Source organism: Chiroxiphia lanceolata, chromosome 3, assembly GCF_009829145.1.
Source record: "Chiroxiphia lanceolata isolate bChiLan1 chromosome 3, bChiLan1.pri, whole genome shotgun sequence".
NCBI classification, from domain to species: Eukaryota; Metazoa; Chordata; class Aves; order Passeriformes; family Pipridae; genus Chiroxiphia; species Chiroxiphia lanceolata.
In genome coordinates, this window is record NC_045639.1 from 70,169,278 (window position 1) to 70,196,129 (window position 26,852).

Genomic DNA, 26,852 nt, shown 5'->3' on the forward strand with positions numbered 1-26,852 from the left:
TTTCTGAAGGTGGAACATTAGGTGTTCTGCAGGCTACAGAACAAGTTGCAGGGACATGTGATTGTTAGCCTGCTCTTGGGACTGAGCAAAACTCCAGAGGCATAGACTGGGGTAGGAATAGTGTACAGCAACTTTGCTGTCACCATCTCAGCCTCCACTGCAATTTTTTTACGTGGCCTGCTATGCTCAAGACTTTTCTCACTGCAACAGTGTTGTGTTTGTGGGAGAAAAAATCACTGTTTGTGAATCTGCATCTTTACAACTGTGGATCCCATTCTCTATACACTGTTCTCTTTGATAGTTGTCTTCACAGTAACACCATCTGGTTTGTTCTTCCATTCTCTGTTGACTTTCAAAGTGCATGTTCTTCTTAATGGCTCATTGTAATGTTAAAGAAAAGATGTTAGAAGCACTGCTGAATGAGCATTTGACCGTGTCTAGGTGTTTCCTTGGATCTCAGTAATCCTACAGGCCAAATCCAGTCCAGTAACTAAATGTGAGAGATTTCATTTACACAGCTTTGAAGGATTGAGATCTTCAAGCACTATATGCACCTGCAGCTACCCTGTAAGCAGGCAGCTAAAGGAAAGCTTGTCTCTAAATTCCGTATGTAGGTAGTTCTACCATTCACAAAATTAGTTTTCAACCAACGTTTATACGTGTTCCTTACTGAAAGCCTCTAAACTCTTAATTTTTCTGATGGATAATAGAGACAGTGCCCTATGTGGTCATTTAAATGGAGGAGCAGCATTTCTGTGCCGAGGCAGTAACTGTTCAAATTAGAGGATCTCCTCATAAATGGAGGAGCAGCATTTCTGTGCCGAGGCAGTAACTGTTCAAATTAGAGGATCTCCTCACTATCAGACTTGCACTGGGGTATGCTCTGAGTGCATCCAGGAGCTGTGAACTGGGTATAACTTGCCCAAAGTAAAGAAGAAAGAAATTAAAGAAAAAAAAAAAGGCCCTTACATGACTGCAACTATCACATATCAGACTTGAAGGTAAAAAAAAATCCTTATTGACAAATGGTTCATATTTGACCCGCTTTGCTGTCCTGGTGATTAATAATATCCCTTCCAAGCTGGTACTCAGGGCAGACAGAGCACTCCTTTAATATGACACATTCACACAAAGTAATGAACCTTGTCTGAGAAAAGTCAAGAGTTAAATTCAGTTAACATTTCAAAGGCGGGATTCTTGGCCTTCTGCCACTGCTACAGCTTTCTGCCATAGCAACTAGTCTCCAGATAGCAATAGCATGATTCACTAGTAGTGAGAGGTGATTGCTGAACTTGAATATTTGCATTTATAGATCAACTCTGAACGATGCATTTGCAATCTCAGTGATTTGTGTCCCTTTTACTGTGGTCTCCAACTGCCCTTCTCATTTGGTGGAATGCTGTGCAGTGAGCTGCTGGGCTATTCGTGCCTGTGATTAGATGTGTAATAGATTATTGATTGCTTTGTCTTGTAAGGTACTAAATCAAGTCTTCTGTATTGAACTGTTTACAGAGTCTGTTGTTTACTTCTGTACATTTACAGCAACTGGTTAAAACCAAGGCTCAAAGTCTGCCACAAAAACAATGTGTCAGTAATATACCATATAAGTGAAGAGAAACCTTTGTTCATCTTCACACCTTTCTTGAACTGTAATCTGGGACAGTTAAAAATTATCTACCTCTCCTACTGAGAAATTGGGGGGGGCGGGGATGGAAAGGACGATATGAAAAGCAAAGAAAGAAGAAGCAAAAGTTACTTGGTGGCAGAACCAGAGCAGAAGACTGGGGATGTGCAAAATTGGTCACTCGGGTTTTATCAAAAGATAAAACAGTAACAATGCAGCCATCATGAATAGACCAAAAATAAATAGGTAAATGGAAGAGAACAGGGACTAAAGAAGCAAAAATTACAAAGAGACATAATTCTGGTTCTTTTTTTAGTGGTGTGTTGTGAACAGTAACCATTAAATACTAGATATCATTAAGGGATTATGTTATCTCCCAGTAAATTGGGATTTAAAAAGCAGGAAGCATATTAACATGACCTTTAGTCAATAAAATTATCCTTTACTGCATGTGGCACAGGGGTGCACTCCTCAGCATTCAGGTGGACACTGACACACCATCTCCTGTCTGATGCACAGACATGTTCTTCAAAAGATGCTGTGGGACCTGAGTGTGCAAACCTGATAGCCCCAGATGCATTGCAACAGGTTTTCTTCAGGATACTGGGACCATCTTGGCTTGGGTGCAGATGCCACCCCTGAAATGCATCCCCACGTGATTTACCTGCTCCGAGGATGCAAACAGGAACACAGACTGCAGTGGGCTGTCACATCTCCCCAGCCCATGGATTTACCACAGGGAGGGGGTGTCCTCAGTAGCTTCAGAGCATAGTGCAGAAACTCTTGCTTGACAGCTGGGCACAGCTCACAGCAGTGTACCCACAGCAGTGCGGGGTTATGCTAGCAACCAGAGCCCTGAAATCCAGCACTTCCACAAACCAGAGCAGTTCCAAAAGGAGACACAGAGGCAAAGCGGCAGCACAGGCTCTGCTCCCCAGGGCTGCATCAGCAAAAGATCTGACAGAAATTCGACTCGAGCTCCATCAAGTGTCTGCTCTGTCTCTTCAGCTACAGGCCAGAATGAGTTTCAATCTTACCAATTCTCTTTTGCAAGTGGTGACATTAAACACCAGGAGAGGAATCACAACCAGAGGCTGGGGCAGCAAGAGTGATCTCCCTTTTTGGAGCCACTCTGCCGATTTTCCCCTTTCCCTCCCTCCTGACTACTTTTCACTCTTGAAGGATTCTCAGGGGTGGTAGCCTGCCCATGGGAGACTTTTCACACACTCTTTGTGGCTGCAGCTGGGACAGACCTTGCTGATTCCCAGACTGCTTCTTGGATATATCACCACCCCTTGGTAGATGTTAGTTCCCTCCATCTGCCCCTTGAGCTGCTTGGGACAGCTCTCCCTTCCCTGTTTCAGCCATGATGAGCTGGGTCAGGTTTAACTACTTAAAAAGCAGGTTCCTGTCAGCTTGGGAACCTGCTTTTTTGCCAGCATGTATGCAGGGAGTGCTCCTGTGAGTGACTGACTTGGCTGTCAGGTCTGAGGGCTTAATGAATGCCTGGCAGCACACCACCAGGCAGCTGTGGAGGAGCAGGCGAGGGATGGGAACCTCATCCCCATCCCAGCTGCCACTAGAAGAGGTTACATGGGCAAGCCTCAGGAAATGGGCCCTGAGGTACAGAGCAGACCCTGTGAGGCTGGAGCTGTGCACCCCATTCCACTCTGTTGGAGTAACAGACCCAATACTGCACAGCCCATGCTTTATCTTTGACACATGTCTGCTGCAAGCAGACATCTTTCCCCCTGCTAATTCCTTTGCCTGGAGAATGGATTCTGCCACACTAATCATCACTTGTGCTACCCAACTGCCAGCAGCCCCTGACAGCAGCATCAGTAACAGCCTCAGAAAATTGCACCCATCCCATTTCTTCTTATTTTTGCAGTATTTGTAGGCTCCGGGCAGTGGCTCCAGCTATCTTCCTTTTGGCAGCTGGGAACATTTGGGTATAGATTAGAGCAGGTATCAAGCATCTCTTGACAAATAGGGCTGAATATTCCTCTCCTTATATTTCTTTCTGTGGTGGTTCAATAGCTTCACTTTCAGACACAGGACAGCTGAGGGGCCCCTACAGACAGGTTGTTTCCATTTTCCCACTCCCCCATTTTAAATCCTTTAACATCAGAGGGTTATTTACTGCAAAACTTTTGACATTTTGTCACAACTCCATGGTAGTGTCACTGCAAGAAAAGCTTACTTCAATGGGATTTTATGCCGTGTTTTACTGACTTCTCTGTGAGGCATTTCCCTCATCACAGTTTTAAAATCTCAGATCTCCTTCCCAATCCACCCCAATCGCTCCTGCTGAGCAAGGATCCATGCCAAGTGTTATATTACCACAGCTTAATTTTGCACCTCAGTACCAGCGAGAAATAACTCCAGTAAATTGCCCAAGACTTCTAACCTCATGAAAAAGCAGCTCATAGCCCAGGTCTTGGCATGCTGATGTAGTTTAGCAATTTCTTCTCATGCCAAGCAAACACCATAGGCTGGATTTTTCCCACTTGCATTTTGGCAAAGCCAAAACCAGTTTGTAAGCATCACCAGCAGGACATATGGCCAACACAGCCCCATGCAGGGATGTAGGAGGCCATCACACAGCCTGAGCTAGAAGTTGCCCTCCCTCACTACACCCCAGAGAAGGATGCATCTTCTGGGTTTTAAAAGCACAAAGAAGTTAGCAATGCTCCCAAACAGGACAGGTGTTCCCCATAAGCCTGCATCGTTTGCTGGTCAACAGGTTTTCTGGAAGTAATTCAGATGTGGTTAATTAGAGGAAAACATTAGGATAACTCCTTGTATACTTTGTTCTCTCCAGGGGAATTTTTGGTGCCAATGATTCATCTTCAGATGATTCAGAGATAGAAAGCAGCAACTCAGCCCCTGTCCCCACAGCAGAGACAGCCTGGTTCTGGGAGCAATCAAATCTATCTGGGCTTCCCAGGCAGCTCCTGCAACTCACTGTCTGTAGATCTCTCTGATGGAGATCTCTAAGGTCACATGGAAGAGTTACCACCCTAAATCTCAGGGATTTTCAGGACAGGTTTGGATGCCCCTTTGGGTTTTGAAACCTTCCACTGTCTTGCCACATCTCTGCAGCTTGCAAAATCCCAGGATGTGAGGGTCTCCAGAGGAACCTGCAAGTGTGGGGTACAGCCAGCCCTGTCCCCACAGTTGTGGTAATGCTGACTTCACAGCCTCTGCAACCAGGAGATATTTTTGGGAACATGTGGACTGAAGCTCTGCCCCAGTGGTGGCCACTGTGCCCTCTGCCACAAGGACTGAGAAGATCCCACAAGGGCAGGCTGAAGGGGCTCTCATGGCTGCAGCCACACATGACCATCACTGCATTTGTGCTACACAAAATTCCTGCTGGAGCACTCTGCCGTTATCCACATCAACTCGCAGTGTAGACCGGTCAGTGACACCTGTAAGAAGATGTTTAACAGACATCTGCTGGCAAAGTAGCCTCCCCTTCCAACACACAAGGGAGTGATTACTTCTTCAGGTTTCTCTGGTTTTAATAGTCCTTATATTCCCCATAAATTTCATTAGCTGGATTTATGTGGTCACTAAACTGCTTGATACGGTATTATAGTCACAGCAGGAAATTATTTGCTATTCTGTTGAAAATGAGCATTTCCTAGTTTTGTCAGTGCAGAGAATTATATTATCAGGGAAATAATAACCAGCTGAACTGAAAGATGGTTTGATTCCTGGTAATTACTGATTATATGCAGATTACTTTATGGCTTTAATTCTTTGGTCTCCCACTGTTTGCTTGCTAAACCTCTAAAATAGAAAAGGCAGTGAGCACATACGAGTCTTGTTTGTAAGGTGAATTACAGAAGCTAATTTGTTGATTAACGTGAAAGGAAGCAGAGCTCTGCACAGACCAGGACAGCGGAGGGAAGGAGTCGGCAGTGAGCTGCACTTGCATCCATCCTCGGCTGCAGCCACTTCTGTGCTGCTCTTGAGCACCTGGTTCTCATTCCCAAGGTTGCAGCCCTCACCTGAGCTTGTGGCAGGTTTTACTCAAGCTGAAGGTGGCTCTTTGCTTCTCCAGTCCATAGCCCCCCAAGTCTGTCCGCTTTCTGTTTTCACTGCTGCTCATCAGCTGGAGATAAGAGGACGTATCAATTAATTTGTGCTCAGTATGCCTAGAAACATTTCTTCCAATTCATTGCAACAACAAGGCCCTTGCAAACCTTCACTTTTAACTAGCACTATGTGTTATAACATCAGAAGCCGGTTAGCAAACTACAGGCTGTTTTTGACAGAAAGCTATCCAAAAATAGAGTGCCGCATCACCACCACTTCCCAGCCACTCCAGCCTTTCCAAAACAGCTTTCCTCTTCTTATTACCTACAGCAAACCTTCAGCAGGCTTGCAATCCCCAGGGATGAAACCAGCCTTTTGATTTTATATGTTATTCTTAGCATGGCTGGAGCAAAATTTCAGCCCCTGCTGTCTGTGTAATGGAGAGATGGAGAGTGAAACCCTGCTCCCTCTGTCCCTGGCTGCCTTCCTAGCTAGGTAGCATGGCCATTCCCACTCTGCCCAGGGCATCATGCCGACTGCATGCTGCATTTATTCTTAAAATACACAGCTACACCCTCTTAAATAAAAAGCATATGCTGGGATTTGCATCCAAAATTATCACCCCGTGTTGGAGCAAGCTCAGAGGCATAGCTATGTGCTCTATAGTGGCTGGGTGCATTTGTCTGGGCTCTGACATGCATGCCAGCTGGGATCTTTCAGCTGTGAGCATTTTATCTAATAGATGAATGGGAGAAAGAGGTAAGGAGCTATAATTTCCAGCCCAAAAGACAGCCCTCTGTGTCAGGCATGTCTGCCTGCACCCCTGAGGATGACAGTGCAGAGGAGCAGGGCCAAGTAGCAGCTGCCAAATCGATAAAGGAGGAATGGCACTTGCAGCCCGCGTGGATGCTGTCCTCATCACAACAAGGTGCAGGACCAAATCTGGGCTCTGGGATGAAGGATTGGCACCACCAGCACCCTTTTGGGAGCCTTCAGAAGAGTACCCTGTCCCCTAGGTTAGTACCAGCCATGATGGTTTCCCCAGCCCAGCTATGGGGCAATGTGGTTCCTTCTTAGAATAATAAAACCATAGAGTGGTTCTATCACAGTGGTTTGGAAGGGACCTTAAAGATCATCTAGTTCCGATTCCCCTACAATGGGCAGAGACACCTTCTGCTAGACCAAGTTGCCCATCCAACCTGGCCTTGAACACTTCCAGGAATGGGGCAGCCACATCTTCTCTGGGCAACCAGTTTCAGTGCCTCACCACCCTCACAGTGAAGAATTTCTTCCTTATATATAGTCTGTACCTACCCTCTTTCAGTTTAAAGTTATTACTCTTGGCCTAAGTCCACATTACTTCTGTCCTTGAGTTCATGTTACCTCCCTTGTTAGGGGAGTCCCCTCCCTAAAATTGGATCCTGTCCTGTTCATGAGCTCCCCAGCACATGAAACACCCTGACTCTGTGCCCTGCTTGCTGCAATGGACTCCATTGGAGGGACAGTGTCTTCCGAAGTCATCCCCATTCCTGCCATAATGTCAGCAGGTTATTTCAGCCTTTCTATTTTGGGCAGGTGGACCCCCTAGCAGACTTTTGTCTGCCTGCAGGCTGGCCACGCTTTTGATTTCTAAACTTTTCCTTCTCCCTTTGCCGGTCATAAGTCTTTAGAAGAATGATACATGCCACTTTGTGCTGATCAGTAATAGCTATTCATCACATTTTCCCCCTTATTTCTCTTATTTCACGGTAAGAATAATAATTAAACAGTGATCATCATGAAATAAATACGTCTAAAAGCTGTTCGCTACGGAAAGGCTGCTTCTTCCCCGTCTGCCCTTGTTGTTTCACTAACACCTACCATCAGATAACGTTTGATCGACCGCAGCAAATTAGCGGGATGCAGATGACGGTTCGTCTCTGCGCTGTTTGTGCCTGGAGACGGCGTGTGCAGTTTTGCTTTATCACGTAGCTGGCTGCCCCCGGGGCTAATCATAAACCACTTCAGACCGTGTCGAAAACCACCTGGGTGACGGCGTTTCACACGCACCGAATAACCCCCCCGGAATTTCTGCCCGGAGGAGCGGGGCGCGAGGCCGCGCCGGGGATGTGCATCAGGAGGTGGCAGCATTTATCCGTCGCGCTGAGCCCGGCTGGGGCCGGGGGGTGGGAACAGCCCCTTGCCCAGCCACGGTGCTCTGTTCGAGAGAAAAGCAGCAGTTTTTAATCAGTTTGCTTTCAAGGCTCAAGTTTGGCATACTTTCCTTTTACTACTATTCCGTTTTTAGCTCTCCCCATCTCTGCTTCTCTTCTCTTCTCTTCTCTTCTCTTCTCTTCTCTTCTCTTCTCTTCTCTTCTCTTCTCTTCTCTTCTCTTCTCTTCTCTTCTCTTCTCTTCTCTTCTCTTCTCTTCTCTTCTCTTCTCTTCTCTTTCTCCCTTTCCTTCCCCTCCCTCTTTATTTTAAGAAAGGGAAGGAGTTAAAAGAGTAAGCAAAAAGGCAGCAAACCATCCACAGCACCCTGAGCAACTTCCCAGGGTCTCACAAAAGCATTGCTTATCACCCCCACCCCAGCAAGGATGGGACTCAAAGGAAAGTGATCTCAGGTCAACTGTGTAACCCGTGGGGAAACTCACTGCGGGACCAGGGCCTCCATCTGCTCAAGGGGACGGGGACTCTGGTGGGGGTCCCCACATCCTCCTGCTCCCCAGGGAAAAAGTCCTGCAGAAGTCCTGTGAAAGCCTCCAGAGTGATTGAGAAATCCCTCTCCTTTGGTCATCTTGGGAAGGGAAGGCGGCACTGCTACTGCTCTGTGAGCAGCTCTGTGCCACGGGTGGCACAAAACCCTTCCTTTACAGCAGGCAGCAGCCCGATGTAGTAGCAATGCCTGTCTGCTCCTCCCTGATGCAGAGCTATTCTCCTCTGGGTGATTTGATCAATCAGTTCATGATTTATATCAGCTGCACAAAATGCTCTGAAAACCCAAAACATTTCCTTGCCCTCATTGTGCTAGATTCTGACTCCTGCAGACCACAGATCAGTTGAGATCCAAAGGAGAACTCTTAGAACTCTTTAAAAAAAACACCCAGATGACTTTGGATAACCCAGGTTCTCATTCCAAAAAGAGCCATGGTGCTTCAGAGCCCAGGGAGGTCACCCAGAAGGGCCTGCGCCATTTCTGCCACTGGGGAATAGCTGGGTCAAGAATATATTCCCTTGTTTGCAGGAAGTTCTTGAGTGGAAAAACACTCTGCTATGGGAAGGGGCATGAGCAGCCATTCTGCTAACCCACAGCCAAGGTCCAGCATTGGTGGGCACTGGCCAAAGTCACTGTCCTCAAGCACTACCAAAAAAAAAGAAAAGAAAACAACCTCATCTCCTAATTTAAGAATCTCCCAGGAAATTTACAAAGGCCTTCACAAAAAACCTGTGGCTGTGACCCTTTCCACAGACCTAGTCCAGCACTGTTAATCTCTAGGATTTGGGTACAGGAAGGCAGGCAGGACAATGGGACATTTAAAGGTACAAGAGCAGCACAGAAACAGAGGACACACATTGTTGTAAGCCAGTCATAAACTGGCTGGGGGGATGCTGGTTCCAGCAGAACATCAGCACAACCCTCAGGCACTGGAAAAGGCACTGGGAATTTGCCCAAATGCTAATTACTAAATAAACCAAATTGGCCAGAAATGGCAGAAGGCATGTAATGTAGGGTAAAGGAGCTGTTGCCTAGGAATGAGCAAAGCACCGCTTCTACACACCTATTTCTCTGCACTGAGATGGTGTTTCTGCAGGGGCCCCTACCTGCTAGAAAGCTGTGATCTTCACAGTGTAACTGGGGAAACACAGGGGAATTAAGGAAGGTATAATTTCTAATATGTTGACATCAGTTTTTATAAATAAAGATAGAGTTTCTGTCTCACTGTCAAGTGACATAATTGCCAGTAGTGCATTTGTTAATTTGTTACGTTGTGGTGTTACTGTATGGGACTTTACTTACACATCCTCACCATGGTGTGTTTGTGGGGTACCAGGGCACGCCAGATCCCTGTTGCTGGTGTGCCCTGTGCCTCTGTACCCCTCCCAAACCAACACCTTTCCCAACCAAACCCTTCCTCCAGGGCTGACTTGGGAGAAGGAACTGAGGGGAAATGTCCATTGGCTGTCCCCCTTTTCTGTTTTCTTTTCCAGCATTATTTTTGGCAGGGAGCTGGTGGTACAGCCCGGCCCCAGCAATCTCCCTGGTACAGCTCTGACAGCATTGGCACTCTATGTGTCTCTAGATGGCTTCAGTCTTGAGCAAAAGCATGCAGGATGCTTCTCTCACTTGAAGGCCCAGGCCCCTGGTTGTAGTCCCCTGGTGACTTCATGCTGCGTAAACATCTCCTCCCTGATGTGGAACCAAACACCCCAATGGACCAAATGCTCTAACACCAGTATCTGCACAGGCTTGGTGGTGTCCTGCATCCAAATACTGTCTGTGTTGGCTGCAATGACACCAATTATTAGGCAACGCCAAGGCAAGGTGAACCCTTCCAGCTCTCAGGTACTGCACAGCAGTACAAGTCACCAAGGCTTAGAAAGTCACTTTTTTCCCAGTGAGTTTCCCTGGGCTTTCTGCACTCTGTATGATCCCTGAGTGCTGTCTGGGGTCAACCGCCAGAGCTGTCACCACAGGCCACGGCTGCTGTGCTGGAGCACTGTGGTCCCAGTGACAAACCCTTCTTTGTTTGCATGAAGATGGTGGAGTAGTTCACACAACTAGTGGAGATTGGAGCTAGCCGAGGCTGCTCAGGGATTTTGGTCTCCATACAGACCAAGAAACCAAAGTAGGAGCTTGATGTGTTGCCTCTGCAATCTGGCATTTCCTGGAACAGGATTCAGTGGGGCAGCCCAGAGAAGGCAGGTCACTGTGCTGGGGACTCTGAGGAGTTCTTCCCCACCACAGCTAGCACTTTTGGACACCCCATCCAGGTTGTGCCGAGAGCTGGCACTGGGTCTGGCTGTCTCACCTGCTGTGGCAGTTTGTCTAGTCCTGGTGATTTGGCAGGTCAGGCAGCAGGAGACATTCCTTACCAAGCCCCCCAGGGCTCCCTTTTGGGGGCATCCCCTCTGTACTAGGGCTGTGAACAATTACACACTCCTGTCAACCCTCAAGTTGTTTTATGGTGTGCTGGATCATTACTATCACATATGTGTTTGTATCAGGGCAGCAGAGAACTAGGTCCTGGCCCCTGCTGCATTAAACACCACATAACCTACCTGAAGATGTCCAAAGCTGAGCTCATAGGTCCTGGTTTAAGCATATAAATAGAGGAGCTGATGATGTGACAGGCTGAACACTGGCTTCTCCCAGAGATTTTGAAGGAGCAGCTTGAGAAGTGGCTTTGATTCTTCTATGGAAATGCTGAAAAGCAGGAAAGCATAGTTTGACTTAAAAAAATTGAGTAGTCAAGAAAACTAAAGGCTACAAATGAATTTTTGAAAATCCATTTTGTCTGTAGCCATGAGCACTGCAAGAAAATGCATATATTTTATCACGTGTTGGAGGACAGATGGGCTGCCACAGGGGCAGGTTAAAATGAGCATCCTACAGGTAAGCACACCATGAAACCCCCAGGCTTTCACTCATTGCTGCTGCACTCACCTCCTAATGCACTCCCAGGGCTGGGGAGGAGCAGCCTGCACAGAGTGGCTCTTTCCTGGGAAGGAGAGAAGGAATGGCAGGGATGACACCAAGACCTCTTTGTGTCTCAGATTTGCAGGACAAGCCTCGACTTCCACCTGAGCAAAGCTGCTTGTCCATGGTGACCGGCTCACAGAGGCATTTCTCTGTGTGGAACCAGCAGAATAAGCTATTTCACAAAAGGAAACCACTGAATGTGTATAAATCCAGAGCCTGCTGTCTCACAAGAGCATCCATGTGCATGTGGGGTGGTGTTGCTCCCTGGTTTGTGCCTCTCCTGCCCCTTTCAGTGACCCTGGGCAAGTGGAACAGGGCTGAGCTGCTGCACAAGGCAGCATGGCTTCAGCCAAGAAGCTAGACTGCTCAGAAATAAATGTTGCTGGCAAGGCAAACATGAGTCTCTTTAAATTAAGCAACTGATCCCCCTCTCACAAATGTTTTTGTTCAAACAGCAGGGCTGTACCTTTATTAGTGACCGGATACTGAGGTATCAGTGCCCATGATTTTGGCAACTTAAGTGTAGAATTTGCTTTTATGGCCTGCAATAAATCAGGCTGGTGATGTTGGCTAAATTACTAGTTTTCTTTTGGCTCTTTGTCTGTGGATCAGCTATCGCTGCTAACTGCACATATTCCTGCATCATATACCTTCCTAACGGGAATATTTTTAATACTATGGAATGAAAATGCTCTAAGAGTCTTCCCTCTCCTTCTCCTCTAGGCAAAACTGATATGAAGAGCCAGCTATAAAACAATATTAACTCTTCTTGCAAGCACATGGCTGTACTAAATATCTGTACTAACCTGATGTTCACAGAAAAGCAAATACTCTGGGAGAATATCAACAAGGGTAACACATTTTATTTGGCAGTCAATCCCACATGTCTGCTATGTGCTTTGCTACAACCATTTTAAAGCTCGTTCCCAGAACCCCTGGGTGTGCACAGTGGAGACAGTACAAAGAGAGTGTGTTACAGGTGTGCACTGCCAAAAGTAAAAGACCTGTAAGTCAAGTCCATAACCCTAACCCAAATCCAGGCCATGGAGCAGGACCATGTACGAGGGACTTCGACAACCTACTCATCATCGAGGAAGTAACATCTGTAGTCCTGAGGCAAACCCTGCTGTGAATCTTGTATCCAGGTGCACCCACAGCAGAAATATCCTTTTCAGGTAACAACCATGTCTATGCAGGCACTTGCTGCTGCATGCTGTCTTGCCAGCCCCAGAAACAAACATCTCCATGCCCCTTCACACCATTCCCACTGCCCAAGGAGCTTTCTTTTCCTTCCTTCATTCCTTCAGTTCTTGCATCTCTTTGCACACTGTGTCCATGGCACGGTCCTGGGGCTCACATATCCTTGGAAAGATGCATCCAAGTGACACTGGTCATAGTGAACTTGCTCTGTAACACAGATCTTCAAAGCCATAGAAAGGTTTTCAGCCAACAATTGCTTAGGATAGTGAATGACTAGAGTTTCTGCATGCCATGATCAGTGCACCATGCAGCTCTACGGGCGTTGGACAACATCTGGTCCCTGATCCTTACTCAAAATGTGTCCTCTCAGCATCCCTGGAAGGGTCTAGAAAACTGAACTCTTGTCTTTTTTTTTAGCTAATAAAGTTTGACTAATTCAAACTCAGCAGCATGATTACCTGAACAAGTTTTCTCTCTCCAGGTTTTATATAAGGTTCTTTGTAAAAAGTTACTGTAATTTAGATAAATGTCTGCTGCAGTCACCAAGCCTATAGCTTTGACAAAGGCAGCTATTGATTTTGTCTGATGTGATCTATCCCATAAGAACACACACAGCTTCTCGCTCATCAGCTTATCTGCTACATTATTACTTATCGATTCCCTTATTTGCTTTTATTTACCAGATGTAGAAGTTGCTTCAAGAAGACGCTTTGCTTTACTTCAGTTTTCTCAACAAAACTTGGCCAAAGTTTGTCACAGGGATGACATTGTTTTCTGCTACTTTCCACAGGTTGTTTGAATGGCCTGAGTAAAAAGGAAACTGGGTGATTCCTCAAGATACCTCTTACCCTGACCTTTCTGCCAAAGTCATAAGGCCTGTTCTCTGAGTGAACAGGCTTGCAGTGATTCAGTAACCCTTCCCTCCCATAATTTGTAGATAACCTGGAATAAAGAATATTTTATAGAAAACACTTTACCTGGGACACTTTTCCTAGACTGCTATTTGTTTGTCACCAGTTTCCAAACCCATCTTTAGCTAAAGTGATTTACTCCATGATATTTTTGCATGGCATCTCAATGAAATAGAGCATTTTAGCTGGTACCTGCAGGTACAGCTCTTCTCAGAAGACTCCAGTCATTTCTCTATAACATCATGGAGGTCAGCTGGGTGCAATAATTATAGGAAGTGTACCAAAGCACCTCCTATGGTGAGGAATGATTTGTAGCACTCCCTCCTGGAAATGGGCTTGCACTGAAGGAAGTGCAACAAAAAACTTCTTGATTTAAAAAGATGTGTATATACGTACATGCAGGCAAACTCAGAGTTTAATGTCTGTTTTAGGAGATGCTGACACTGCGTAGGAAATATTCAGGGGGAAAGGCCTTCCATATTTGTTCATAAATATTGTATGAACTGGGAGAAGAACTGCTGGCCCTTGAAAGCCAGCAATACATAACAAGGTATTCACAAAGTCTGGACTAAACAGAAGGCAGAGCACTGTAGCATCTATAGCACCTGACTACCTGCTACTCACGTATTTGCAAACACCAAATTAAAGAAGTACATGTAACTGTAACAGTGACATACTAAAATAGCAGTGGTAGAGACCACATAAGTTTATTCATCTGGTCACTCTGTCTGAAGATGGGGTCATTATTCCTGTGCTGTTGCAGATGGATGTTTGCAACTTGCTGTGAGAGGTGTCCAGTTAAGAAGTTCCCGCAACCCCCTTACAAAGATTGTTCCAGTGCACTTTGTTTCTGGCAATTTTCTGGTGTCAAGCCTGACTCTTCCTTGCTGTCATTTAATCTCATCATTCATCTTTCTACAAACCATGGATGTTAGATGCACCAGATTTTCTTTTATTTTTACAGCAGCTTTCACATACTGAAGGAGCTCCCCTGAGCCTTCACAAATGGTGAAAAGCTGTTGATCAAGTTCAGCTCAAGATACTCCTCCATGAGTTTTCTACATGACTGTTCGCTCCCTATCCTGGATTCACACTGTTGATTTTCCTGCTGAGTTGCTGTGCTTACCTCTAATAGACTATTGGTTTTTTTTCCAGACTCTCCTTAAGACTTGATAAGACTGTGTTGAACATCAAGCCAGTCCTCCAAGGTAACTGCAGCCCCTCCCAGATGTCTGACAGCCACCCACTGAATAAGTACTGTCCCTGCTCCGTCACCCAAATAATTTATGAAAAAATTGAATCACAGTTTGTCTGAGACAGGCACCTATGACTCAGTACATCCTCCAGCTCTGGCAGCACACCCCAGTGAGTGCTTTACAGAGAAATTTCACCCAAATGAAGCTCTCCTCCCTTGCTTTTGAGAGGTTACACAGAAGCAGTGGGAGTTGAGTTAGGCTTTCCTCTTCACTGTAGCTATGAAGGACATTTTCATAAAGCAACTGTCATATTTGTAGAAAGAAAAATAAATACAAATAAGGCAGAAACAAGCAATAATAAGGCTCTCAGGCACTGCAGATTCCCTAGTCACGCTGCCTACATCAGCTCCAGGTAAGATCTCGACAATTAAATCCAGGGGAAGAGTAATATAAACCATAGAGGTTTTTGCTGTATCTGTCTACAAAGGAACATTTTCAGAAGTTAGAAACCTCCACTGTTGGGCCATGGCATAAAGAATCTTGCAGAAAGACAACACCTCTCTGATGGATGGAGTGTGCAAACAGCTCATGGGAAATGCAGCTCGACGAGAAACCGCACCGAGCAATAGTTCTTCTTTCGCCTTTACTTGGGGTGAACCAGGGGTATGAACCTGGTTAACCACAGCACAGCAAGCACATCATAGCCGATCGATAGCCCGAAGTGCTGGAACAGCCGAGAAATTGTTGCTATGGATTTATATAGGGTTATACATTCTAAAGGGAGGCCACCTGAGAGTAATCTTAAGAAGCAGGAACAGCTTCTGTACGGAAACAAAGAGAGGTGATACCAGGACAGGCAAAGTTATAAACATTGTATTAAGGCTTTTGGGAATAGGGCAAACACAAGAAGATGTAAAAGCTGCCTTAGGTTGTTTAAAAGATATTTTTATTGCTTGTAGATGAAATGTGCAAGGACATAAATGTGTATTTCTCAGTCTCAGTTTCTGATTAAGAAAGCCAGCAAACTCCAGACAGTGAGTGGAGCCTCTCTGAGAGGCAGCAAGATGGAGTTGGGAGGAAGGTCTCCAAGTGGCACAGCATTACTACCTGCCCCAGACTTGGAGTTTGTGTAATCCAAGTGGGAGAGAAAAGATGCACACCTCCCCGGGGAGCCTCAGTCAGGCTTGTGGTGGAGCTGGAAGCTGCAGCTCACTGAGCTTGGTTGCCCTCCCCATCTTACCCAGTTTGCCCCTCTCCTCTGCTTCAGCCAGGCTTGCATGTCCATATTAAAAGGGAACCACTACCAGAAGTGCTGCTGCAGGGTAAGAATGTTTACTTCCATCAAAGGGTCTGATCGACCTCTCTGATATGTGTAAAAGCAGCTTGATTTGTATTTTTAGAACAACCTGAATGCACCTGCATATTGGCTGGGCTCTGTCAGTGGGACTACACCACTGCACCCACTGTTCTGCTCCTACCTTGGTACCTGGAAAAAATGATCCACAGGTCATTGCTCTGCCTATTGCACTCCAAAGGCAAGTCTTGAAGATGTCCTTCAGGTAGTCCAATGGCATGACATGCCATTTAGGATTATCCTGGCCATAAAACAGCACATATTAGACAGGTGGGCTAAGCCTTCAGTGCTCACTCTGAAGCCCTTAGTAGTGTAATATACTGGGTAAGTTGAAAAATGCCACTCCTGTTGTGTCTTTTCACTTCTCATGAAGTTGTAGGTGACTTTCAAAAAGCAGAGAGTAAACTCCACCAGTCACAGATGCTTCTCTGGAGCACTGTGAGACAAACAAGCTGCAGGTCTGATGGATCCAGTCATTTTTTGCTGGAGAATCACTGGAGAAATAGAAAGAGCCACATATCTTGGCAGGCACATGGGATAGGCAACTGACTGGGCAGAAAATCAGTTCTGCTGCCTACATGATAGAGAGGCTGGAAGTGTTCAAGGCCAGGTTGAGTAGGGATTGGAGCAACCTGATCTAGTGAAAGGTGCCCCTGCCCATGGCAGGGGAGTTGGAACTAGATGATCTTTAAAGTCCCTTCCAGCCCAAACCATTCTACGGTTTTATGATTCTATGATTTTTGTTTGCATCACTGCCAGACTGGCCCACAGACCTCTATTACCTATAGTATTCCTGGGTGCAGCAAGAGCAGAAGTGGCACAGACATAACACTGTCCCCCTTGGAGCAATCCCCTCCAAGGCGACGTCCACCCAACTCCTCACATGTGAAACCCCTACAAGGGAAGCAGCAGCAGCGCCATGTGAAAACAAAGGAAAATGGAGATGTGTTTGAGGAAAGGCAGCTCATACCAAGAGCAGGAAACATACCACTGTCACAGGGCCTTCAAAGAAGAGAGAAGGAAAGGCCACCTCTGGGGCAGAAAGGAAGGTGAAAGGGGTGTCAGGGCAAGAGAACAGAGGAATAGGAATAACAGATGCATATGGATGTTGTCAAAATGGGAACTGGAGACTTCCATCCTATCTATGTTTTATATGCAAATACCTTGTTCCAGGACAAAAATTACTTTTCTGATGTTCTTTGGTAGCTCCCAACCAAATGCTACCTCATTTTCTCATATCCTCATTTTCTGCCCTGCAGAAGAGGAGGATCACAAAGCACAGATTTTCATGCAGGTATTCAGCTCTCACCTGCTACTACATAGGTATGCTTTGCATAGCAATATGAGACACCTTCCATGCCTTGCACTGTCCAGGGTTGTGTTGTGCTCCTGAGAATTGGGAAGCACCCCCAGCACTGAGTGCCACCAACACAGGCCTCTGTTTGTAGCAGAGATAAAGTGGGGAGGGATGTCAGGGCGCTCATGCCCTGCTTAGTACTGATTAAGGCACCAGGAATCACAGGAGAGATGAAAGCAGCCCCATAGTTTGCCATTCAAAGGGGATAAGCAACCAGTTGGGCAGAAAATAAGTTCTGCATTATAGAGAAGCTGGACTGACATCACCAACTCAAGTATCAGAGACATTCAGCGTGTTTCTGTCTTCTCAGATAAAGTGACAAGTGCTCATTTCAGACCAAGCATGGCAGGATGGCAGAATATTATTAGGAAGCTGTTATGGATCTGACCAATACTATGGACACTATGACTAGATAAAAGGTCCCAGTTTTAATGACAGCGAAGGCAGAGACAGAGCCTTTTCTAACTCCTAAAAATGTCTAGTGAAAGAAGAAAATGTTCTGGTTGACACAATTAGAGCTATGTGCTGCTAACGTAGCGGTGGGTTTCAGGAGGCAAGCTGGCAGCAGGGCATTTACCTGGGAGTGTTGTCAGGATTCACAGAGTCTTTATTTCCTGCAAACACATCTCGTGTGGAACTAACGCTGTGACAGCAACTGCAGCAAAGTATTCTAATCTTTTCAATTTCATTCAAAATAAAAATAATGCAATTAGCTGTTCTCATTCATGAATAGGCAGTATCTGATTACTCTTAGAGCTCACTATTACAGTGTTACAAGTAAGGCCTCATACAATGGACTTCTCTGCAAATGCCTATCTCCCACGTGACAGCCTTTGTCTGTCATGGAGCAGCTCAGACACCTGGGAGAAAGGAGTCCATCTTCAGCTGCAACAAGTAGGGGACCCGCTCAAAGTCTTGGGTTTATGCTTGGTGCACAGATCACACTTCATGCCCAAACTCTCCCTGCAAAAGATTTTCTGATGCATTTATTCTGACAGCATAATTCAATACAATTTATTATTATTTTCTTTGGGCCTTTTACAGAACTGCAAGCATACAGAAAGGGGGAGCCCTTAACTTATTTGTCTCCCATTTTCCTTATTTGCCACTGAATAATGACATTTAAAACAAAATACACCCCTGCTTGGAAAAATTATAAACTCTTTAGGAAAACCTAACTTCCTACTGACTAACAAAAATTAGCCACAGAATCAGAAGTCAGAGACTGATACTGGAATGCATCATGGTCCCCGTATTTACTGACAAGTTGATTTTCCCACAGAAGAGATTTCTTTTGACAACATCTTACTACCTAGGTGTACTTCTTTCTATGAAAAGTGACAAATTATATCTACCTGCAGGTATGCAGTTACATTATCTCACTGTGATGCAAAGGATAACATGTCACAGAAGGTGCTGGTTAAAATAAATAATTAAGTCATTCAAAGAGTGTCCTAGATCTAATTACATTTTATTGGAGACTAAATATTTGTTTAAACAATCTACATCTAGGAGAATGTTTCCAGAAACTCTCCTTCGGCCTTGGTTTTAAATATAATTATTAATATGCATATGGAAATATGCATAATCACCACCATCTTGGTGGTGATAAAATGAGCACTGATCCACACAAAATATGCCTTATCTCAAAAAAGACAGAAGGTTCAAGCTAATTTTTAAATCCTTTTTTCCAATCCGTTACTGAAAAATCTCAGTCTTTCAATTAAGCTACAAAATAAAGCAACTACACAACAAGCAGGCCTCTTGGAGAAAATCTTCCCTGGAAAAACAACTTTTTTTAAATCATCCCGGAGCTAGACAGTGAGCAGCATGGAAAAAAACCCCAAACAACAACAACAACAACAAAAAAAACCAACAAAGCCAAACAAAAACAAACAAAAAACCCCCCCACTCCTGCATTAAAATATTCCCCTAGCTCAGAATTTCTTTCCTTCCCCAAGAGACATTCACCTCCTCCTGACCCCATCCATCCCCTGTACCTGAATCATTGCAGCCAGTTCATCCCTGCTAGAGAAATAAGTGTTTCCAACAGTGCTGATAAACATCCACTGCATAAAAACCCCCTCTCTACCAGTATCCTGGACTCAGCCCCTTTCTCTGCTGGAGCAAATTTAAGCCTGTGGAACATAGGCCAGTGCGAAGACAAAAGGTCTGGATCATTTTTACTCAGTGTGGTATTCCTGTGCTTTCCTAGCAAGCGGAGCCATGTGGAAAACACAGGTGTAAGGACACAGACTCCCTCAATCCCCACCAAGTGTAGGGGGACAAAGCAGTTTCTGGGCTGCTTGGGCAAAGCAACCTGTTGGTGTGCTCCTGTCTGGTTAAAAGGGCACAAAGGATAAAAATGTAAAGCAGCTGAGTGATTTGGTACTTGTAGGTCCAATCAGCAAGCAAGATTGCTGAGACACCCACATTTAGGAATACTGGTGACTAAATCCTTTTGGTAATTTTGATCCTAAGCATCTAATTTGCACTTTTAAGTGCTGACAATCTTAATAAAATATGCCATGGTATAGATTTTACTCTTGGGTAGAAAAAGCCTGTGCCACAGAGGAAGATGTGAGGGACAGTGCAAGGATGCTCTTCCCCAGCACCTTGTGTCAGGGGCACAGAGACAGCCGTAAATGGAAAAGATAAATTGTCTTGTAGGTAACCGTCAAGTCTGGCCTTGCAGCTAGAGGTTTAATTGTGTTCAAAAGCAGGGCAAAAGGTGAATCTGGACTACGTTTTATCCCTTCACTGGCTGAACGATAGGTTGGGCAGCTCTGCCTGCACTTGCAGTTGTCTGCTTGAGGTGTCTAGGATCGATGATAACTCAGACGATGCCACAGTGAAGAAATATTTTTGATCTTTTATCTTGTGTGCAGCACCAACCCATTGCTGGAAGGGTACACTGCAGCCAGCTGATGCATCCAAGGTACCTGCCAGAGGAGCTGTTCCCATGACGTGAGTCATAGTGTGAACCACTGTGCTCTTTCCCTTATGCAAATACTAGCACATTTATCTTTTCTCTTGCCCTTTCTCTCCCACCACTTCTGTTACGATGCCAAAAAAGTAGAATCATTAAAAAAGGGTGGGAATCTGCTGAAAAATACCCATCACTATTGGACTTTGCTGCAACACGTGGAGCCTGCACAGAGACCTCACCGTTGCTTCACCTCCTTCTGCCTTCTGTCACTTCTTTGCAGTCGACAGAGCTGACACGAGCAGACCTACCTCTGCTGAACCGGCTGCCACCTCTACTGTCAGCACTGAGTCAGCGCTTACATTTCTCCAGCTGTCCCAGCAGCAGCTGGGTTATTTCCAGGGCACCGAGTTCCTGCCCTCAATAAATGAAATTGCCCCTGGGGGAATGTTTTTCCTGGGAGAAAGGGAAGGCAGGAAGAAACATTGAAAGAGCAGGGAAAGGCATAGTGGTTTTCTAGCCGGGGGAGTTTTGTGAGGTGCTCCTGAGGCCAGGAGTTCCTCTGTGGACTTTCAGCTGCAGCAGGTTCCAGGAAGGAGCTCACTTGATGAGGACCTGGTGATGAGGAGGTACCTCATAACAGTGTCCCTCCAACAAGCAAACTCAGCAAGGGTTAAGGTGAGATTCAGATGTGCTCATCTTCCTTGCAGAGCTCAATCGCATCCACTCATCACTCCTTGCCATCCAATCACACATCTCCATCATGAGGCAGCAAGAAGGAGAAAACCATGTTGTTTGTTTTCCCCCTTGTCTTTTTTTTCTTTTTAAATGACTGCCACAAAAGCTAGTTGAAATGCTGAGGAGCAGTTGCACTATTAGAAATTATTTTTACCTCATTATAAAAATTGATCCTTTCTAAAATGAGAGAGGCAGAATGGAAATTAGAGATACTAGTGTTTCGCTGAGTATTAGTACCTGTGGATTATCACATTGATAAAAATATGTACAGACTCACTTTTCAGGTTTAAAAGTGTTTTGTCCTTTTGTTTGCTTAGCTAAATAAAGAGGTTTTGGTTGACCTGTGATTTTGAATCCAGCTGGCTTTTTAATATACAGTGACTCATACAAAGCAGCCTGCAGAGTCAGTCTCATTTCCACTGTTCTACCACTGATTTAGGTAGAAGCTCCACAGAAAATCAAGCAGTGTGGGGTGCTTTCGGCCCAGCTCCCAGCCAGGCCTTCCTTACCAGACCTATGCCCTTTTTTCTGTAAATGCTCCTTCTGAGAAAAGGGAGCTAATCGCAGCAACAGGTACTTCATGCAAGCCAAATTGCCAGGATTTGGTCTTGCAAGGCACTGCAAGTCCTGTAACTTTCAAGGCGAAGACTTTCAAAGCTGATGATAACTAATGGAAACATTAGTTTCCGATGAAAATTGGAGCTGAGGTCAAGGACCGCCTACCTTAAAAAGGTAGCCTTTTGTAATGAGATACTGCCATTATTGTGACTGATGTGCAATAGAGCCTCACTGGTTTCAGTGGGAACAAACTGGGAGCTATTTAGACCAGGTCTGATACTATTTTACCCCAGAATAAGGCAAAGAATTTTTAAGAGTGGTAAAACAGGAAATCTCATTTCCATTTCCAGTTAAACCTACATAGAATATACCATTAACAAATGTTGGGCCTGATCCTTGCACCTAACTCAGTGTGTGTTTTCTCCCCTCATAGCATTGATGTGAGAACATAAAATCAAACCTGCAAGGACAAGGAAAGATTTGTGCTCACCAGCAGCAATGGCAATTGCCATTGCAGTTCTGGTCTCTATGCAGACAAAGTTGCCCATTGACTCTTGGAACTAGAAGATCACAGTCCCTCTTAATCAGACACATGGTTGTCCCCTGAGATGACCTCCTGTCGTGACTGTGTGAGGGTCACAGCCATGTCCTGTTCAACGACTGGAAATGGGGACTCTGGGAATTAATGTCACCCCAAATAATTTCATGACCAAGGTAAAAGTGCCATCATCTGACAACTGGAGGAGTCTGTGGGTCCAGATACTGCAAATGTAACACCATTTTCTCAAATACATCTCTGCTGTTGCAACAAAAAACTCAGCAAGGAAAATACAGGCATCATGCTATACACAATTCCTGCATTTCCTCCATCAGGAAGTGCAGCTTTTCTTTTTCTAAAGTGAAATGTTGTTTGGGAAGAGAAGAGATTATGTAGTCTGCTTTATGTTATTCTGCTCAGATATTCCTGGAGATTCAAACTCACTTTGAAAATTAAAAGCCATATTTTACTTCAAGTTGGTTGATGTCAATTCCATTGTCAGGGCTAACCAAAACCCATCAAAATACTCTCTCCTCTTTTGCCTTAGTTTTTCTGAGAAATTATGAGTCAGCAAATCTTTCTGAAGGTGGTATATAGAAAAAAACTCTCTCATTTGTATTGTCCTAGGAAAATGAATGGCAAAGATCACTGTAATACAAGTTTGTTTCTTAGAAGAGAGGAATGCTTGAGGAAATACTTTAAAAGTGTCACATGTTTAATAGGAGGGATCCAGTTTTATTTTGTAGAGACAGTGAATCATTGGGGAAAGTGGTAAACTGAATATGTTATCATGTAACAGAAAATTGGAAGAGGAACTCGCCTAAGTCCTTTCCATTCATCGAATAAGTGTTTTATTACTGAAGTAGGATTGTATTCAACTAAGTTTTCTTTATCTAATTTTTATACAGGTTGTCACTGCGTAACGAATCCATGGTGAAAATCCCCAATGCTCAGTGCCTGAAAGAGTTAAAAGATGGAGGTTGCATTAGGGGTGGTCTGTAGCAGATTCTGCCTAACTTCAAGGACTAAAAGTAAGTGTAAGAAGTTTTTCTTAGGGGATTTTAGAGCCAGTGCTGGTCTTCAGAGCCTGCACAGGGCTCCCAGAAGCCTGTTCAGGTCCCACTCAGCATTTCATAGCTGGGTGCAGGGTCAGTGACGACCTGCATCTGGCAACCCTCCCCTGTGGATTTACAAAGATTTATGATCCTAAGGCCTAGGAGATGGTAAGTTTTTTAGTTTTATCAGAGAGTTTTGCAAGGTTTCGCCTGTCTGGGGCACTCAATGGTCTTTTCTCTCAGCAGTTACTATTGTGGGTGATGCAGCATCTTTGCCTGAGTCTACGCAGGTGACCAGAGCAGGGCCAGGATGCCCCAGCCTGGCCTTGGTCCCTGGCTTTGCAAGGGGAAGGAAACTTAAGCATACTCTGTGCCACCCAGTTGCAGGGATAGAGGGAAGGCCCTCTTTTATTTACTACCTTAGATGTAGCAATTGAGAAGGGGACTTAAAAAAGGGGGGGGGGGGAAGTCCCTTTTACAAGCAGCTAGAGAGTTCTTAATTTGAGCACCATTTCGACCTACAATAAAACCCGCTTTGAATTATACTTGTAACATCACTGCAACAGCTCCCTGATGAACTGCATGCCTTAAAGTATTAATCATTTACAATGTCACATTTGTGATTACTAGAATTGACAAAAATAGTGGAACTAGCAGAGTCTTGAATATCAATTTTTCTTTTAAATTAAATCTCTTTGTATTATCAGTTTGCATAATACTTGCTTTCACAGCATTACTGATTCACAGCCTCTCTGAGGCTTGTTGGATCCTTGTGGTCCCAGCTACTCCAGCAGGCAGATGCTGGATGCACTGCCCAGTCATAAGCTGGGAAGCACATTAGTCCAAACTTTTTATATGGTACCATGCATATATACATAATCTGTTTCAGTCCTTAAATACAAATTGAAATGATAGCAATAAACCATAACATAACCAGGACGCAAGTGTAGCATAACAACAAATAAATAAGCAGCAACACTGCTTCTAAAATCTGCTGCAAATGTTATTGCTCTAAATAAATCAGTTGCTGGTGAATTTGAAGCTGAGTGAAGGAGTGTTCCAAACTCTGAATACCATTGACCTCTGATGGACTCTTTGAAGCCACTAAGCCATGGGATTATCAGAAAACTGTATACTGCTCCAAGACAGGCAGGAAGCAAAGATGCACTTAAATGATTTTTCTACAGCACACAGTCCAAAAAAAAAAAGGAGAGGGAGAAACAATTCAGATTCCCCTCAGAACTGCAGATGATAAAGAAACTCAATTTATTGTGGCATTTTACAGGCTTTTAGGAAAGAAGACCATGCCTTTTTCCTCTTTTTTTTTTTCCTCTTCCAGTGTTAGATTAAAACACGGGGAAAAAAGCCCAGTTTAGAGAATGATTTTTCCCCACAATTAGATAATTTTTAGATGGATCAGTGGATCATAAAGGGCTAACTTATAATGTGAAAATAAAAGCTACTGGAAACCTGGTGAATAACTGTAATGAACAGCTTATTTGACCAGGTTTTTTGTTTCTTGGGTTTCTAGAGAAAAAAAAAAAAGGAGTTTGTTCTCTTTGTTACTCTTTGCCAGACTAAAGAAGAGAACAAACAAATAAGCAAGCAGAAGGTGCCTTTGTTGTGCAGTATTTCATCTCTATAGTGAATGATGATCTCTTTAGGCAGAATTACATGGGGAGCTTTCAAGGGACTTTGTTCAACAGGCAAATTTGCCAACTCTCCTATGTCTAAAAGCATCTTAACACACAAAGTTATATTACATTTTACATATTTTTATTTGTATACAAAATGTTATAATTTATTAATATTGTGCAGCAAGGTATTGATACACACATACATACATACACTCCCAGCCCCGTCTCCCCCCCGGACACACACACGTATAAATACAACACAAACACAACTTTCTTTCTATCTGCCCTTCAGAAAGGCAACACTGTTTTGGCAGGTGAGCAGCTAGAAATAAGGTGCTATAATTAAGCGGTACCGGAATGTCTTCACAAATGTGATGTGCAGATTTATATACAACCACATTGTTATTATTTTGATGGAACCCAAAACTCCACACCCTGAACCACTCTCAGAGATACAAATACGTATAAAGTGCTAATACTTAAGCATGTTTCCAATGATTTCACAATGTAGTTTGAAGTTTAGAACAGGCACTGTAATAGTCCACTCGGGAGATTGTCACTCTGTGCAGTGCGGCAGAGAAAAGTCACTCAGACATCGCTGGGGGACCGAGAACGAAAGGACACTTTAGTCTGAAAGCAGCCGCAGAGGAGCACCCACATGGATCTCTGGATTTCCTGGTTTCTGTAGGCATAAATGATGGGGTTGATCATGGAATTGTAGGTAGCGGGTAGAAGCGTGGCATACGTGTACACAGAAGGGTAGTCAGGATCCCCCACCACGCAGTAGATGGCAAAAGGCAGCCAGCTGGCTCCGAAAGTCCCGAGGATTATAGCCAGGGTAGCGACTCCTTTTTTGGTGGCGACATAGTGGGAAGCAGTCAGAAAGTGCTGCTGGAGAGCTATCTGGTGGGCATGCCTGCAGACGATCTTGCAGATCTCGATGTAGAGATGGAGCATGATGAGGAAAATGAGAAAGAAAGAGGCAGACAGCAGCGTCACGTTACTCTTGGTCAAGGGTCTGACGACGCTGCAGGCGGCACGGTCGTGGAGGCAGTTCCAGCCCAGGACGGGCAGCAGCCCCAGGCAGAGGGAGACCCCCCAGGCACTCGCCAGCATGGTGTGAATGCAGAGCACCGTCCTCTCCGAGTAGTAGGTGAGGGCATTGTAGAGGGAGAGGTAGCGATCGACCGTGATAGCCAGCAAGCTACTCACGGAGGCGGCGAAGGAGGCCACGAGGAAGCCCACCGTCAGCAGGCTGATCGTCTCCGAGCGGATCACGTACTGGAAAACGAAGTTGAGGATGAGGCCGAGACCGGCCAGGAGGTCAGCCGTGGCCAGGCTGCCCACCAGCACGAACATGGGGGTGCGCAGGGCGGGCGAGTAGCAGATGATGGCAACCACCAGGGCGTTCTCGCAGGCGATGGCGGTGCCGGACACGCAGAGCATCACATCCCAGGGGTTGAGGGCGGCGGGCGCGGGGGGTCGCGACGAGAGCTCCAGCGAGGCGTTGCCGCCGCCGGCCGGCAGCCGGGGGGCTGCCGCTCCGCTCTCGTTCAGCGCTGCCGCCGCCTCCATCGGCGCCCGGGCGGCTGGGGCTGTGCGGGGGCCGAGGCGGAGCGCGGGGGCGACGGCGGCAGGGCGGCGGGGCTGGCGGGGCGGCGGTGGGGCTGGCGGGGCGCTCATGCCGGGCGGCGGCACCGCGCCCGCCCCGTCTGTGGTGCTGAACCCGCAGAAGTTTCCCGCCGGCCCGGTCGCCCCCCGCGCCCCGCCCCGCGCAGCCCCCGCCCCGCAAACACGTCAGAGGCGAGCTGGGAGCGGGGGGGGGTCTCAGGCGTAGGGTAGGCTGGGGACCGTCCGTGATGCCGAGGCAGGAGGGTCATCGCTGGCCGGCTGTCTCCGCCCGGCTCCGGGGCAGGGAGGGTCTCCCGGGGGCACAGGGGGAGGAGCCGCTCCTCCTGTGGCTGCTTTCCCCCCGCTTCGTAGCCGCTTCTCCCGCGATGGGTGCCGTCCGTGCAGCGCTTGGCTGGAAGG

The 26,852-nt window shown here is 45.8% G+C and overlaps 1 protein-coding gene across 1 annotated transcript; it reads right to left on the reverse strand.

Annotated features, from left to right (window-relative positions):
- Window positions 1-24,813: 24,813 nt before the first annotated feature.
- On the reverse strand, window positions 24,814-26,614 carry GPR6 (G protein-coupled receptor 6). Its single transcript, XM_032682988.1, has one exon. The coding sequence runs from the start codon at window positions 26,502-26,504 to the stop codon at window positions 25,410-25,412; it is 1,095 nt and encodes a 364-aa protein (XP_032538879.1). The 5' UTR covers window positions 26,505-26,614; the 3' UTR covers window positions 24,814-25,409.
- Window positions 26,615-26,852: the final 238 nt, after the last annotated feature.

Bases quoted from the DNA above. Each gene is read 5' to 3' on its own strand.
- GPR6 (XM_032682988.1), bottom strand. From the start codon at position 26,504: ATGAGCGCCCCGCCAGCCCCACCGCCGCCCCGCCAGCCCCGCCGCCCT.